This window comes from Natator depressus, chromosome 25, assembly GCF_965152275.1.
Source record: "Natator depressus isolate rNatDep1 chromosome 25, rNatDep2.hap1, whole genome shotgun sequence".
Classification (NCBI taxonomy): Eukaryota; Metazoa; Chordata; order Testudines; family Cheloniidae; genus Natator; species Natator depressus.
The window spans coordinates 16,098,947-16,115,029 of NC_134258.1; the positions used below are offsets into that span (position 1 = coordinate 16,098,947).

Consider the following 16,083-nt stretch of genomic DNA (forward strand, 5'->3'; position numbering starts at 1 on the left):
ATTAACTAATGTACACAGATCAGGAACTGCTATCTTGATTATTAGTGAGGTCCAAGGGAAATGGTGCCCAAAGTGTGAACATGTAAAAGTGTTCTACAGATTGGCTGGAAGCTGCCCTCATTATTAATATGAAGACTTGATCTTCAGAGACTACAAAACTCCTATGGTGATGGCCCACCTCTCCTCGTTGGATCAAGATGGAACATTATAGTCACTTTTTTTTTTTTGTAGATGAAGCCAGTGAAGATTGCCGTATTAAAATCTGCTCCATTTTATGCGTATTAGGTTGAGTCCCAAGCTCATGGCATGTTGCCAATGTGGCTGTCCTAGGGGCAGACTCTAGGTGACTGTATTACAGGATATTTTGCCCTTTTCTCTATGTTAATATTTTAAATAGTTTCATGCTGTTTGGCACCTTGATCACCTCACATTTTGTTGATGTTTTCATTGACTGTCCACTTCCAACCTTATTTCCCAGGGGCTATTTGATAGCAGCACCTTCTGTTTTCCGATCAGGCGTAGAGGAAGCTGTTAGTGTGACCATCTTTAACTCAATCAAGGAAACAACAGTCCAGATTCATCTAGTGGTCAAAGGAGAAACAGTGGCACGAGGCCATGGAGCAGTTCTGGGTAAGTTCTCATTTATGGGAAACTGAGTCAGGGCTAGTGTACAAGCCAAAGTGCTGTGGGGAGCTCTTCAGCATCTTTTAGAGAATGGTTTCTACTAACGCTGAAGCTGGAACCATAATAATTTGTAAACCATTTATTGGTGCAGAATGTTCCCAGCTTTGATTGCACTGGCTTTGCTCTGGTTCGTGGTTTTCTGAAATGATCAACACTGATGCCTTTGAAATACTAAGATACATGGAGAGCTTAAATGCAGGTGATGCACTAGTATTCAAGTGGTCAAGTGGATATCTGGATTTCCATTGGAAGCCTGAGCTTTCTCACTGAAGGAACTATATGTAGGATAAGAGAATGAGGTTGAATTTGAGGAAGAATATGACATCTCTGCAAAAACATCAGAATTCTTCGACTCCTGAATCTGAATTTAGTGGGGAGGCAAATTCTCCTACTTCAAGATCCATCATGGAGACTTTCATCTTCATTATCGAGAGAGGTGATAACTTTGGTGCAACTAGATACCCTTTAGGATTGAAAAACAAATCCATCTTTCCTGTCTGGGAAGACAAAATGGGTTTTGACTATGTCTCACTTAACACATTTGTTACAGTGTAAAACAAATTACACTGGTGAAAATGGTGCTCAGCAGTGCTACCAAGGATGGAAGCTGTAATGTAGACTGGACTCAGACAATCAACAGTAATTTTTACCGTTATGTTTAACACTGCTCTGTGCAAAGCTCAGGAGAAGCATGAATCATAGAATCATAGAATATCAGGGTTGGAAGGGACCTCAGGAGGTCATCTAGTCCAACCCCCTGCTCAAAGCAGGACCAATCCCCAATTAAATCATCCCAGCCAGAGCTTTGTTAAGCCTGACCTTAAAAACTTCTAAGGAAGGAGATTCTACCATGCTGTGATCTTAATGACTGCCTACTAGCTGAGGAAATCTCTGAAGTCTACCCTCTTGGTTCATAAGCTTTGAGTAAAATAGCTTCTGAGGTGGGATAAAGAAGAGTGATCCAGAGGTGGTTGGGTCTGGCAGGGCCTGTAAATTTATGGGCTGAGGCTGCCTCCATGAAAAGAGAGAACCAGATTTTGGTGGGCCTAAGAGTGTTCCTAGGCATCTTAGTTGGCTTTTATATGGGTAACTTTATTATAACTAATGTGGAATACATGCATAAATCCAGTGAAAGAAGTCATGATCCATAGAAAAACTCCCCTTTAAAAGAGGTTTCCTTTCCTTAAAGGAATGTCTCTGGTTTTATGTTTCTCCTTCTCCCCTTGCAAATTGGGTCACTCTTATTTTAGGTCCCAGGTTAGCAGGGAGCTGTGCTGCGCTGGCTACATAGATGGGTGTGGTATTTGTACATGTGGGTGATACGTGCTAAACAGAAATCTTCACTATGGTAAGATATAGCAACCAAAATAGACTTTATGGGTGTCTAATGAGGATGATTCAAGTCGCAGGAAAGGCCAGATCTTTGGCAGCAAAATATTCTAGTAAGCTTCCTTGTGGCCAACCCCCAACCTTAGTTGCGTACTCTAACCATAGAGCATTTTGCAGTTTACTCTGAGAAAAAGTTATGAATTAACATACCCAGTCAGGCCAAGTTTATACTGAAGAGCCCAGCTATATATGGTTTCCTCCCCACCCCACCTCTGCTGATGGCTTTGCACAGTGCAGAAGAAAATATTTCCGCTAAATCAAACCACAATCAGGGGACCTGTCAGTTGGAGGCATCATGACGGTTTCCCTCCTCTGAGCCCTACTTGTCTTAGAAATAAGTGCTTTAACTCAGAAAGAATAACACAATGCCATAACTCTCTCCCTCTCTCTCTCTCTCTCTCTCTCTCAGATAAAGGGACAATCAAGCTTCAGGTGAGTGTCAAGTGTTGGGGAGGGAGAATATTCTAAGGCTACTAGATAATTAGCAGCCAAAGAAAATGAGAATCAATTTAGGACTGAATTAATAACCTTGGTTTGTGCAGCCTTCAGGATTATGTTTCATATGAATTATATATGCAAGAGTGGAGCAATTTATATGGGTGATTGCTCAATAACAAATTCATGACTAGGTTATTTTATAGATGTGGTGCTGTGTAGGATATATAAGTGACAAGGAATACAGGATGTACACAGAAGTTCTCAAAACTTGTCAAGAAATTACTGGATATCAACTGGAAATCATTCCAGCAATAACACGTTCCTACTGATCTTCTGTTGCTACATAGACTCTTTCCCGGCTTTGTGCAGGTTTGAGCTTCTGGCATTGGTAATACTCCAACACAACAGGGAGTGAGTAAAATTCAGCCATATTAACTTTGGCTGCACTAGGAACATGGGGAAGTTACCTTTATGGCCACGGAGAATCCATAGTGAGGTAAAATAATCACCATGCTTAATTTAAATGCAACTAAGGTAGAAAACCCTGTTAAAACATAACAAAAAATCACTATGAACCTATATAAGGAGATCATATGAATTTTAAATAAATGGAACATCTGAGCTTCATTCAAATGTCTAGGACTTTGGGATTTAAGTCTGTCTTTTACATAATCAGGACATCCTGGGGTTGATTCCCCCCTGCTTTGCATCTTGCATAAATCATTTCCCCTGTGCCAAGTGAGCATTAAATGCTACCAAATTAGAGTTCACCACTTACTTGCATTGGAGGCAGTGATTTTACACCCATTTGGCACAGGTGTAAATGGCAATAGAGGTGCTAAGCAGGCCCTTCATATGTCATCTTTGCAAGATGGTCTCCCTTTACTTCCATGCTGATATCAGGTGTGTTTGTATTTTCCAGACTTCTGAAATATTGGATATAAATTTAATAATAATAAAGCCAAGCCATATGTATTTTTAAGTGCCACCAAAACCTTTGGTTCCACAAGAGGTGTTTAAATATGCTATTCTGGTATATAATGTGATCATGATTTTCTATGAACGTTTGTTACTGCTGCTGTGACAGACTGGAGTAGGAGTGAAAGACAAAGTGGAGTGTTAACATATTGGATCTAATTATTTTATGCAGGGCTTGCTTTGGGGTAGTTATCTCCAATGGGAGATGGAGGGTGGGGAACAAGTCTTACAGTAATTGAATTGTGACATGTTTCTGGAATACTGGCAATACCTCACTTTTAAGAAGCTCGTAGGACTGTGGGGTTTGGATAATTCATTGGTTTAGTCACTGTAACTGTGTGATCCAGGCCAGAATAAATCCATATAAGCTTTGAGTATTAATAGTATAATAGAAATGTAGAGCTGGAAGGGACCTTGAGAGATCATCTAGTCCCGCCCCCTGCGCTGCGGCAGGACCAAACTATGCCTAAACCACTCCAACAAGTCTTTGTCCAACCTGTCCTTAAAAAACTCCAATGATGGGGATTCTACAGTTCTCTTGGAAGCCTGTTCCAGAGCTTAACTACCCTTATTGTTAAAGTTTTTCCTAATATTATTGGTGAACTGCAGTAGTTTTTGTTGTAGTTCAGCACATTTGGCGTTTCTTTCTCATATGCAGTGCTGTATTCCTGCATGCGAATGGAAGCATTTTGCTGTTGCAGCCGACCTGAGTGTTTCATAGGAAGAGCTATGATGTGTTGCTGCAACAGAGCACGGATACATTCACTGCATCCAGAACCCTATAATTGGTTTACAAGTAAATCAAAGCCTTTGATTTACCATATGGTCAACTATCTTGATGGCAATCTGTCAGGATTATTTGTCTCTCTTCTGGTGTGGTGGCATAAGAACATAAGAATAGCCATACTGGGTAGGACCAATGGTCTGTATAGCCCTGTATCCTGTCCCCCACAGTGACCAGTGTCAGATGCTTCAGAGATAAAGAACAGAACAGGGCAATTTCAAGTGATCTATCTCGTGTTTTCCAGTCCCAACTTTTAGCAGTTTGAGGTTCAGGGACGTCCAGAACATGGAATTGGGTCCCTGACCATCTTGGCTACTAGCCATAGATGGACCTATCCTCCATGAATTTAACTAATTCTTTTTTAAACTCAGTTATACTTTTGGAATTCACAGCATTCCATGTCAACAAGTTCCACAGGTTGACTGTGTGTTGTGTGAAGAAGTACTTCCTGATGTTTGTTTTAAATCTGCTGACTATTAATTTAATCGGGTGACTCCTAGTTCTTGTGTTATGGGAAAGGGTAGATAATACTTCCCTATTCACTTTCTCCATACCATTCATGATTTCATAGACCTTTTTCATATCCTCCCTTGGTCATCTCTTTTCTAAAGTAAAGAATCCTAGTCTATTTAATCTTACCTCATGTGGAAGTTGTTTCATACCCATAAGTATTTGTGTTGCCCTTTTCTGCACCTTTTCCAGTTCCAATACATCTTATTTGAGATGGAGCAACCAGAACTGCACACATTATTCAAGGAGGGGAGTAGCATGGATGTATATAGTGGCATTAAGATATTTTCAGTCTTGTTATCTATCCTTATTCCTAACATTGTTTGCTTTTTTGACCGCTGCTGCACATTGAGAGGATATTTTCAGAGAGCTATCCATGATGACTCCAAGATCTCTTTCTTGAACAGTAACAGCTAATGCAGACCCCATCATTTTGTATGTATAGTTGGGATTTTTTTTCCAACGTGCATTGCTTTGCACTTATCAACATTGATTTTCATCTGCCATTTTGTTGCCCAGTCACTAATTGCTTCCTATCTTTTAACCACTTATTGATCTATAAGAGGACCTTTCCTTTTATCCCATGACTGCCTATTTTGCTTAAGAGCATTTGGTGAGAGATCTTGTCAAAGGCTTTCTGAAAGTCCAAGTATACTATATCCACTGACTCAACCTTTTCCACATGTTTGTTTGACTCCCTCAAAGAATTCCAACAGACTGGTGAGGCATGATCTCCCTTTACAAAAACCATGTTGACTCTTCCCCCAAACATATCTTGTTCATCTATATGTCTGATAATTCTGTTCTTTATTAGGGTTTCAACCAATTTGCCTGGTACTAAAGTTAGGCTTACTGGCCTGTAATTGCCAGGATCACCTCTGGAGCCTTTTTTAAAAAATAGGCAATACATTAGCTACCCACCAGTCGTCTGGTACAGAGGCTGATTTAAGAGAGAAGTTACATTCCACAGTTAGTAGTTCTACAATTTCATATTTGAGTTTCTTCCGTACTCTTGGGTGAATACCATTTGGTGCTGGTGACTTATTCTGTTTAATTTATCAGTTTCTTCCACAATCTCCTCTACTGACATCACAATCTGGGACAGTACCTCAGATTTGTCACCTAAAAAGAATGGCTCAGGTCTGGGGATTTCCCCCATAGCCTTTGCAGTGAAAACCTATACAAAAATTTCATTTAGCTTTTCTGCAACAGCCTCGTCTTCCTTGAGTGCTCCTTTAGTACCTTGATTATCCAGTAGCTCCATTGACGGTTTGGCAGGCTTTCTGCTTGTAATGTACTTAAAAAAATTTTGCTGATAGTTTTTGTGTCTTTAGCTAGTTGCTCTTCAGATTATTTCTTGGCCTGCCTTATTATACTTTTACACTTGGCTTGCCACAGTTTATGCTCCTTTCTATTGTCCTTAGTAGGATTTGACTTCCAAATTTAAAAGGATGCCTTTTTGCCTCTAACTGCCTCTTTTACTCTGCTGTTGAGCTATGATACCCTTTTTTTGTTTTTTGGGTCCTCTTTTAAAAAAAAATGGATTATACGTTTTGTTCAAGCTTCTAGTGTGGTCTTTTAAAATAGTCTTCATGCAGTTTGCAGGCATTTCACCGGTGTGACTGATCCTTTTAATTTCTGTTTGACTAGATTCCGCATTTTTGTTTAGTTCTTCTTTTTGATGTTCAATGCTACTGTGGTGGGTTTCTTTCGCCCTACAAGGACATTAAATTTAATGACATTATGTTTGCTGTTATCAGTGATTCAGCTATATTCACCTCTTGGACCAGATCCTGTGCTCCACTTAGGACTAAATCAAGAATTGCCTCTTCCCTTGTGGGTTTCAGGACTAGCTGCTTCAAGAAGCAGTCATTTATGATGTCTAGATATTTTAACTCTGCATCCCTCCCTGAGGTGCAATATACCCAGTCAATATGAGGACAGTTGAAATCCCCCATTATTATTGGATTTTCTGCCTTTGTAGCTTCTCTAATCTCCATGACCATTTCACAGGCACTGTCACCATCCTGGTCAGGTGGTTGATAGTATATTCCTACTGCTATCCTCTTTTTGGCCATATCCCAAGGTTTGTTGTTCCTGCTCTGCAGTTTGCCTGTGACTGATATTCATGCTGTTCTGTCCAGTGTTTAAGCCTGGGAATCTGGTTGCAGGAGGGGTCTGAGACATTTCTCCTTCTTTTTTATGTGGTCAATGTACTTATCCAAATGCACATTCTCCATTACCACATATCCTTTCACAGCAAGAAGGCCTAATGTGAGGAGAGCTATAGCTCATATCCGTATTTAAAGAAGCCTCTGTAGACTTGTTCACCCAAAGCTTGCATTTCACTATTGAATACATTTCACAAAGTATTGAATCAGTCATTACTGATTTCATACTTTGATAAAGGCAGTGTACTGCTCCCTTTCACTTTTAAATTGTCTTGAACTGGTATCATAATGTCACTCTGTGACAGATTTTTTTATATTTGTATTTTTATCTAAAGAAACTTTGTTGTTGTGTATTTGGTTCATATGTATGAAACAAAGGGATAATTGTAAACAGAGTGAGTGTGCAAATGTGTGTAATTTCTTTCAATGATGCCATATACTTTATAATATGCTTAATTATTTCCCTATGTAAAACACTTGGGGCATATCCCAGAGGGTTAGCAAGCATCCAAAGAATCTACTCTCAATTCTGAGGAGCATAAAATGTTTAACTTGGTGGTGTGGCTGAGTCTCACTTTTTTATATGTGATCACTTTCATCAAGTGGTGTCGACAGCAACAAGGGCTGGGTTCAATATCTAGTGGTTCCTCATAATGTTACAAAACAGACCTGGCTTTTGAACCTCCACCCAGAAATCCAGGAAAACCAAACACCACCACTAGGTGCCTCTAAGAGGCAATTCTTGTCTTCTCGCAAGTACTGAGTCTGTGTATAATAAAAGAAAACTTTTATTAAAAGGGAGAAGGAACTCAGCATTAATTTGGGAAAACACCATAACAATGTTTCAAAAGTATGCAAACCACGAGTTCACACCCACCCCACAGTATCTTGGGCAATAGTCCTTTGCCTCCATTTTCCATCTTGTGGTGTTGAAGTCTGATGAGTGAATGTCCTGTAACACACCACTCCCCTTTTCCTGTAACACACCACTCCCCTTTTCCTCTGCTGCACCCACTCCCGGTTGTTTGAAGTAAAAATCCCAGAATTCAGGGTTTGTTCACAGGGGTTCACCTCCCTGAAAGGGGGTTGAGCAGTGCGACTTCTTCCTGCTATTGTGGTCTCTGCCATCTTTGCTGCTGCTCACCACTGTCTCTGTGATCGCTTCCTACCGCTCTCTGCTTGCCACTTGCTACTGCCTCTGCCTCTAGCAGCGCTCTGAGGTTCTACCTCTTAGCAAGCTCTTAGTGAGTTCACCAAGTAGCGAGGAAACTCACTGCTGCTGTATCGTCTGCGTTGGTTTTCATTGCACGCTATCCCCTTCTACCTGCTCATCAGTGATTTCAGTCCTCGTGATCCCTGAGCAGACACAAGGATTCTATTTGACTCTGATCAGTTCTGTCTTTAAATGCTGGAAGTAAAGGATCAAATGGTATTTAGGACACTTTTTAAACAGAGTCCATGCTCCCAAATAGTAACGTCTGTCCCCAACCACTCTGACTTTCACTTGGATTTGCATCACTCCTCCCTGCTTAGCAAGTGAGGTTAAGTTAGGGTGACTCCTCAGTTAGGTCATGTTAAGTATACTTTTGCTGCCCGTTAGGGATAATAAAATTTAATTACCTTGGGTCACCTCTTTCCCTTTATCCTGCTCTTGGAAGTTGCACACAATTATGATGGGCTCTTTTTTTAACATCAATTTAACCCTAATTTTAAGAACAGGGTAAAGATCTTAAACTGTTGGAAGATTTCACTGCTTAATTCTTGAACCCTGATTAGCTAGAATTGGGGGAGTTCAGGTCAGCAGGAGATGCATAGGCAGGTCAGAGACTGCTTTGCTTTGGGTGATGGAGGAAGGGAGAGAGGGCTTCATGCTGTGCTACTGACATAACTATGCCTCTCTTAAAGCTTGCCTTATAACTCTAAAATGTCTGTGTTTTGCATTTTCTACTGACTGCATGCTCTCTCTCACACACACACAGATTTAGTGGGTGTCTCTTCCCTTCATCTTTAGATGGGGTGGTAATTTATTTGTATCAATTTTGCTGCTGAGGCTTTGACATGAATAAACCACGATAATACTTAGTCCTGCCTTGAGTGCAGGGGACTGGACTAGATGACCTCTCAAGGTCCCTTCCAATTCTATGTTCTCCCCTGTAAACACAAAGACTCTTTCAAGTCCTGTTTCTTCCCCACCTCATGGTCTGTTTTCTAGGTGCCTTCAGGGCTTCGTGGACAAGCACATTTAAAAGTCTGGGGAAACCGACACCTAACGGAGGAAGGTTACATCTTTCATAACTATACCACAGTAACCATAGATAGCAAAGGCTCATCGGTGTTCATCCAGACTGACAAGCCTGTCTATAAACCGAAGCAGAAAGGTAAAGTAGCCTCTGTGAACCTTACAGTCTACACTTTTGCATGCAAAAACTTTAATACTTAGACCAGAACTCCTTTTAAGAATAATCCCTGAGACCACAACTCTTGTTGAGTACCAGCTTTGATGATTAATGAATTTTCCCTTTTTTCCCTTTTTAGTGCTGATAAACCTGTTTATGGTCACTTCTGACCTGCGACCGATCAATGAGAAGGTAAGCGAATAGCTTTCCTTCCCATAGTAAAATGTCTTAAGTGTTCAGCATTTCCTGTTTATCACACACATACATGGAGTTACACAGCAATGTAGTGAGTGGCTGGTCCCTTCATCTTCAATTGCTCTGGTATCTCCTACTATGGGGTGGTATAATTCATGTGCTTGCTAAGATGTTATAGTTTTAAGTTTAGTTTCTGAATTTGGCCACATTGTAGCCAAAGGGTAGGAGTAAGTGATAATCTTTAATTGCTTTGTGTAGGTGCAATACTGTAATGCAATAAAACATAATTAGGCCAAAGCAGCTGTGGAGGAGGAGTGTTTGAGAGACTAGTACTTTGACATTGATATTATGGGAGCATCCAGAGGCCAGGATCAGTCACTTAAGCAGAGGTCTGAAGGGCTAGTTTTCAAGTCAGATGCTTGAGTGAAATGGTTGTTTGACTAAACTGCTTTTTCAGATGAGTGGATATTACGTGTCCCTTCTGCACCAACATGCAGGGGCCAGAAACTCTGTGGGATACCCTACTTGTGCCAGCCTCACAGCTTCTCACAAGATAGAAAAATATGGCTTTGTCTCATGGGTGATTTTATTCTTTGTTTCTTTCAGATTGAAGCCTACATAGTCGTGAGTATCCACCATTTAGCAAGTGGCATCATTATACAGGGTCACTGTGGCCTCTCTGAAGGGAGCAGGTCACAAGTTCATGCTCTGCCAAATCTATCATCACCATCTCTGCTTGGAGTTCAGAAATGTTTTCCCATAAATGCCTTTTCAAAGGAAAACTGAACAAATTGGTTACATCCACTGGGGTTTATGAATATAACAACCTTACCCATCTCTCTTATTTTACTTGTGCAGATACATTTCTATGCTGCACCTGGCTGGGTAATATGATTCTCTTTGCACCCAGACTTATGATAATGGACGCATTTGAAATGCATGGAGATGGAGAGATCTTACTAGATTACTCATATGCCCCTCTCCCTTTCTTCTTTGTTTTGAGGGGAATGAGGGACCCTTTCTTTGACCATCCTCTTTTAACTAATTTCTTTATCTGACAAGAAATGGAAGAGCTGACACCATGGTCTGTACTTTTGTTAACTGACTGACTGGCTTTAGTGTTGACACAAAATAGCCCAAGCAATGGATTATTATTGTTTTTTAGCAGATTGATGCTAATTATTTGTGTGAAAGTGAAATTGTTTGTTGCAGGCTGACAGTTAAACGTACTAGTGAAATTTGCCTATTTTGTGATAATGTCTCTTGTCCTAAACAATTTTCTAGGATCCTCGGGGGTCTCGGATGATAGAATGGAGCAATCTGAAGCCATTTTGTTGTGGTAAATTTCTACCTGTTACAGTTTAGCATAACTTTATTTTCCTCTGCTAGTTAACTTTAATTTCTGCCTTTTGGGTGGTTTTATTGAAATAAACCTTTACAGAGATTGTCTGATATTCAGAGAGGGCTCAAAGTGTCTTTTCTTCTCTCCTAGGTATTGTAAATATGAGTTTCCCCTTGTCTGATCAGCCAGTATTTGGCGAGTGGTTCATCTTTGCTGAAATGCAAGGGCACGCATACAACAAATCCTTTGAAGTTCAGAAATATGGTGAGTTATTGCCTGCAAGTCAACTTTGATCATAATCCCCAAAATATTCAGAATACTGACATTATGAAATATTTTTGAGTTGAGTTGAAATAATCAAGAAATGATGTATCAAAAATTCCAGGAGAAAAAATTCCTGTCAGATGTAACATGTGGCAGGAAATGGACTCTTGAAATTTAACCAGACTCTTAGTTGATATAATCTTTTATAATATAAAGGGGGTTATATTCATCATCATGTGGCACAATCCATGCATATAGGTAACAAAGACTTCACTTTATTTTGGAAAAACTGTTAAAGTTATTTTAAGTCAGTCACTCAGTTTTTTCCTTCCCTCATTAGATCCTATCTTGGGACTCATAATTCCTAATCATCGCCCCTCTCTTATTTTTGCTCTTAATGCCCCCTGCCCTATCTCAGAGTCCCTCTGGCTGATGAGAAATGGAGATTGTTCCCCCCCAGATCCCCAAGTGCAATATCTGACCCTGTCCACTGAGGTATTTATACTGTGCTCATTGTTCCAGTCTCTGAATGTCTTCAGACCTATTCCTGAAATGACGATGGGAGGTACTGCAGGTAATGCAAGGTGCTCCTGCCCCTGGCTCCAAGAAGCGAAGCACTGTGCCTGCAACCCAACCCCTAAATGAAGTTTTGGGTTCAGTTCTGTAGCTTGGATCCTCCATATGGGAACATGATGTATGGATGTGGGGCAGCTGATCACTAACTCGTTCCAGGGAATGGTTACTTAATAGCACCTTGCTAGTAGGATTCTGGTTTGATGCATCAGCTGATATTGATATGTTGCTTTCATTCTCTATTCAAGGCTGTGTGTCTTCACCTTGCCTGCAGTGCTCCAACCACAAGAAGGGATCTTGTCAGAGATATATAGCTGTTAATACATCCTGGATGCTAAGATATTTGTAAAACACCTCTTCTCTTTTTTGCTCCATTTTAGTGTTACCAAAATTTGAGCTGTTGATTGACCCACCTCTCTATATCCGAGATCTTGCGACTTGTGAAAAGGGAATTGTCCATGCCAGGTAGGGGACATGCCACAGATACAGTCCCATATTTTATAGGTTGCAGTGTAGCTGTGGGATGGTGCAATCATCTAAGCTCAGAGGGAGTATGTGTCTTATCCTCCAAACTTTCCAGCATGACTTTGGAGCATTGTCAGATGATTTTCCTGTCACTGCACGTTTGGATGTGATGCTCAGATACCCGTGGTATCCTGGCTTCCGTAATAAAGTTTCTAATTCCTCCATCGCATACACATCTCTTATTGTATGCTGTACTGTGTGTTGAGTGAATCCTTTATGCATAAAGTCTCTGGAAGAAGAGGAAGCTGCTCTGATGTTTGGCTTAGCACCATAGCAATTCTTCATCATGCTAAGGTCCACAGATCCATTACAATGGGTACTTCAGCCTTCCTGCAGTTTGGGGGCAAAACCGGACCTGTCAGTCACTGCCAGCACAGGAATGCCTCATCTCCTGAAGTTCCTTGCAGTCTTATTTGCTTCCCCAGCCACTGGTGGCTCATCCATCCTTCCCAGCTGAAGAGCTTTTCTGAGGAAAATTCCAAACTTTATTTCAAATTTCTGACAAACAGTTAGGCTCAATAATATATCCATCTAATTCCTAGTCATGTCCCAGGATTGCATTTGCTATTTGCGGAGATGCTCCCCTCAGCTCTGTTTCTACTTCTGAGGTGTTTGAGGCAGCTGGTGCCCCTGCAGGCTTCAGGGAGCGAGCTAAGCTGAGGAAGGCAAAGGCAAAATGAATGGTCTGTGTCTCCTACCTCACCCCCTTAGCAGGTGTTGGAAGAACACCAAGGCTTTCATGGCAGAAGTTGGATTAAACAGAGTGGAAGCTGCAGCCAGAAGTATCCTCATTTATTGAAAGTAATTTTGATTGACTGGTGATTGATTTCTGGTATCTGCAAACAACAATAAAGTGCCCTGTGGCCTCTCCATGTGTCAGGACCTAGGAAGTGAGGTAAGGGATGATCTCTCCAAAGCTGGGCAAGATCTCTGCTATATACCTCCCCACCTTTGCTGCTGCTCCCCCGGACCATACAAAAGATAGGAAGGAGAGAGGGGATTGGCAGTGTTTGTTTATGCCTTTCTGCCTGAAGAGGCTGTAGCTCTCTACAGCCTGACTCACCTAACATTGGATATTTCAGTGTCTCTACCTCAAAGAGGAAGTTTGCTATTGCAATATATACATTAGGTTCAAAATGGATATAGGGATGAAGTGATTATCACTCTTGGACTCTAGAAGGAAGTCAGCAAATAAAAGAAGTAAATCAGCAAATAAAAGTACCATATTGGACAAGTGAAAGATAGCCTTGGATTCCTCCAAGAGGACTCTACTATGGATACCTGAGGACATTCAAGCAAAAGATCAAGTCTCTGTACTATAACATTCTCATTATGTTCAAGAAAATAAAGTTTTGTACAAAACCTGACATTAAATGCCCTCTTAGGAGACCTCCCCTGATTCCAGCCCCTCCAAAGTTAAAAAGCACAACTTTGGAACCTCATTCTGGTCTTTACAACACTTTCTCAATTAAGTAATTGTGGGAGGTATCATATACTTCCCATCCATTAAAGTGGACTTCCAATTAACTATTTATTTGCAATCAGATGAGTTTATGGAGTTCTGCGCTCTCAGATGAGACTAGTATTGTACTCTTAATTCAGAGAGGTAGTCCTCACAACTGTCATAGCATTCATTCCCAAAGTAAATGCAAGAAATACTCTTTCTTTTGTCAAGCATCAAAGTCTGCTCTGTGGGAACTGGGAACACTGACAATCTGAGGGCAGAAGAATCATATCTCTTGTCATGAGATTTGCTAGGCAGCCATGTGGCCACCAATTCATCAAATGGTACATCTTGATCATCCAGGCTTTAGCCAATGCTCTTTTTCAGTAGAAGTCTTGTTGCCTTACTGTCCAGGAGAAGATGCAGTATACAATATACCTAATTTAGAAAAGTAGAATAGAATTATCCTGACTGTGAAAGTTGTCTCAATGAAGTCAGAGCGGAATTTCTGTGGGTGGGACAGTCCCCTGCTGCCAGTGACTGACAGGTCTAGTTCTGCCCTCAAACTACAAGCAGGTTGAAGTACCCATTGTAACAAATCTGTAGACCTTATTGCTCAAAGAAAGAAAATTTTCATCTAAGCACAGATAAACTTTCCTATTAAAGGGACCCCTTTTCAAGTTAAAAGTGGCGTGGTAGGAGAAAAAAGTCATCTTTGTTGTTATAATAATTTAAACGTGAAATGATTTAAACACTGAATGCACTTTCCACCATTTCTGCGGTTTGTTTATTTTTTGCATTTCACTCTGTCTAGGAGAGTGGTCCTAGACTGCTCAGTTTCACTTTCTGTTTCTCATCATTATGCTGGCATAAGACTGCTATGTCTGAATTGCAGATGCTGTTATTTAAATTTTAAAAAGAACTGTTTCCACTGAAACTTTTAAAAGTAGCTGTCTGTTCCTCTCAGAATGAACATGAAATGTTTGTATTGGGGAGGAGCCTACATGCTGGGTTTTTTTCAACAGAAAAAAGAAAATATAGAAATTAGAAGAAGATTGTGCTGAGTTTAAAAAAAATCATAAAACAGATGGAGCCTGAGATTAATCTGACTTTCAAGTCAGATAGTCTCCATTAGTCTGGATGCCACTGTGTACAGAAGCCTGCAAAGCTGGAGACAGGATCTTTCTGTTCTCAGTCTAGTTTTAGTTTAGATAATTGTTTGGAAGTTTCTAATGTAAAAACCTTCACTGAGATATTAACCATTGGCATTTAGAAATAGCCTCTTGTGGTGACTTTTATATTCTAAGTTCTAGGTATGCGGGCGTTGTGGGTCCAGCATGGGGTTAATCAAGGAAATGGAGAGGAGCCAATCTGAGGTTTTCATTATCTTGCGTCTTCTCTTTCAGATACACGTTTGGGAAACCAGTGACAGGAAAGTTAACTGTCAACATGACTATAAATGGAGTGGGGTACTACAGGCATGAAGTGGGACACCCTGTCCTCAAAACCATAGAGGTGCGGGGAATCATTAAATCAGCTGCAATAGAAAGGCCTGATCTGCACCCTTTGACATCAATACCAAAGCTTCCTTTGATTCAGTGATGCAGAATCAGGGTCTAAATGTGTTACCTGCGCTCTACATACTAAAAATATGAGAGCATTTCCCACGTTATCTGACTGTGTCAATATTTGGAGGAGGGGTGTTTAATGAGATAGTGCTAACGGAGTGCTAGGTATTTTAGAATATACTGATGGGGAGAATGTGTGAGAGTGATGGAGGTTGGGGCAGTGCTAGGACAGAGTATGGATGAACAGGTATTTTTTCCCTTAGGGAATGTGTCCCCATACCCAAGACCCTTTAAAATAAAACAAAGAAATACCCCATCACCCCCCAAAGAAAGCAAGCCCCATGTTCTGTATTTGACCAGAAACACTTTTTTAACTGCACATGCTGAGTAATGTTTTCCTTCCCTGGCCTGGCTGGTAGATTGATGGCTCTGCTGTTTTCGATGTGTGTGTGAGAGACATGATGCCAGCTGATGTCCCAGAGCATTTCCGAGGCACGGTTAATATTTGGGCCACTGTGACCAGCTCTGATGGGAGCAAGCAGGTCACGTTTGATGACTCAACGCCTGTTCAGAAACAGCTGATTGACATCAAGTACACCAAGGATACTAGGAAGCAGTTCAAACCTGGCCTACCCTACAAAGGGAAGGTAAGGTAGAGAATATGGAGTCACTCAGGGTGTTTGATAGAAAGGCTATATGGGCAATTTATCCTAACGTGTTATACACTATGTGCTGAAATGTTCCTTTTATGTGGTGCTGAGTTTTATAACTGTATGGAATTGCTAATAACATGAAAGGGCTAGTTTTATTAATTAAATGACT

The 16,083-nt window shown here is 40.8% G+C and overlaps 1 protein-coding gene across 2 annotated transcripts in view; it reads left to right on the plus strand.

The window, feature by feature from the left end:
• Positions 1-16,083, plus strand: part of CPAMD8 (C3 and PZP like alpha-2-macroglobulin domain containing 8) — a 103,840-nt gene that overhangs the window by 3,058 nt on the left and 84,699 nt on the right. For both annotated transcript variants that reach the window (XM_074939832.1, XM_074939833.1), the window contains exons 2-11: positions 479-630; positions 2,483-2,505; positions 9,167-9,332; positions 9,490-9,542; positions 10,152-10,169; positions 10,830-10,884; positions 11,038-11,151; positions 12,105-12,189; positions 15,100-15,208; positions 15,681-15,908. In XM_074939832.1, coding sequence (XP_074795933.1) covers positions 479-630; positions 2,483-2,505; positions 9,167-9,332; positions 9,490-9,542; positions 10,152-10,169; positions 10,830-10,884; positions 11,038-11,151; positions 12,105-12,189; positions 15,100-15,208; positions 15,681-15,908 — 1,003 coding nt within the window. The remainder of the gene's footprint in view (positions 1-478; positions 631-2,482; positions 2,506-9,166; positions 9,333-9,489; positions 9,543-10,151; positions 10,170-10,829; positions 10,885-11,037; positions 11,152-12,104; positions 12,190-15,099; positions 15,209-15,680; positions 15,909-16,083) is intronic.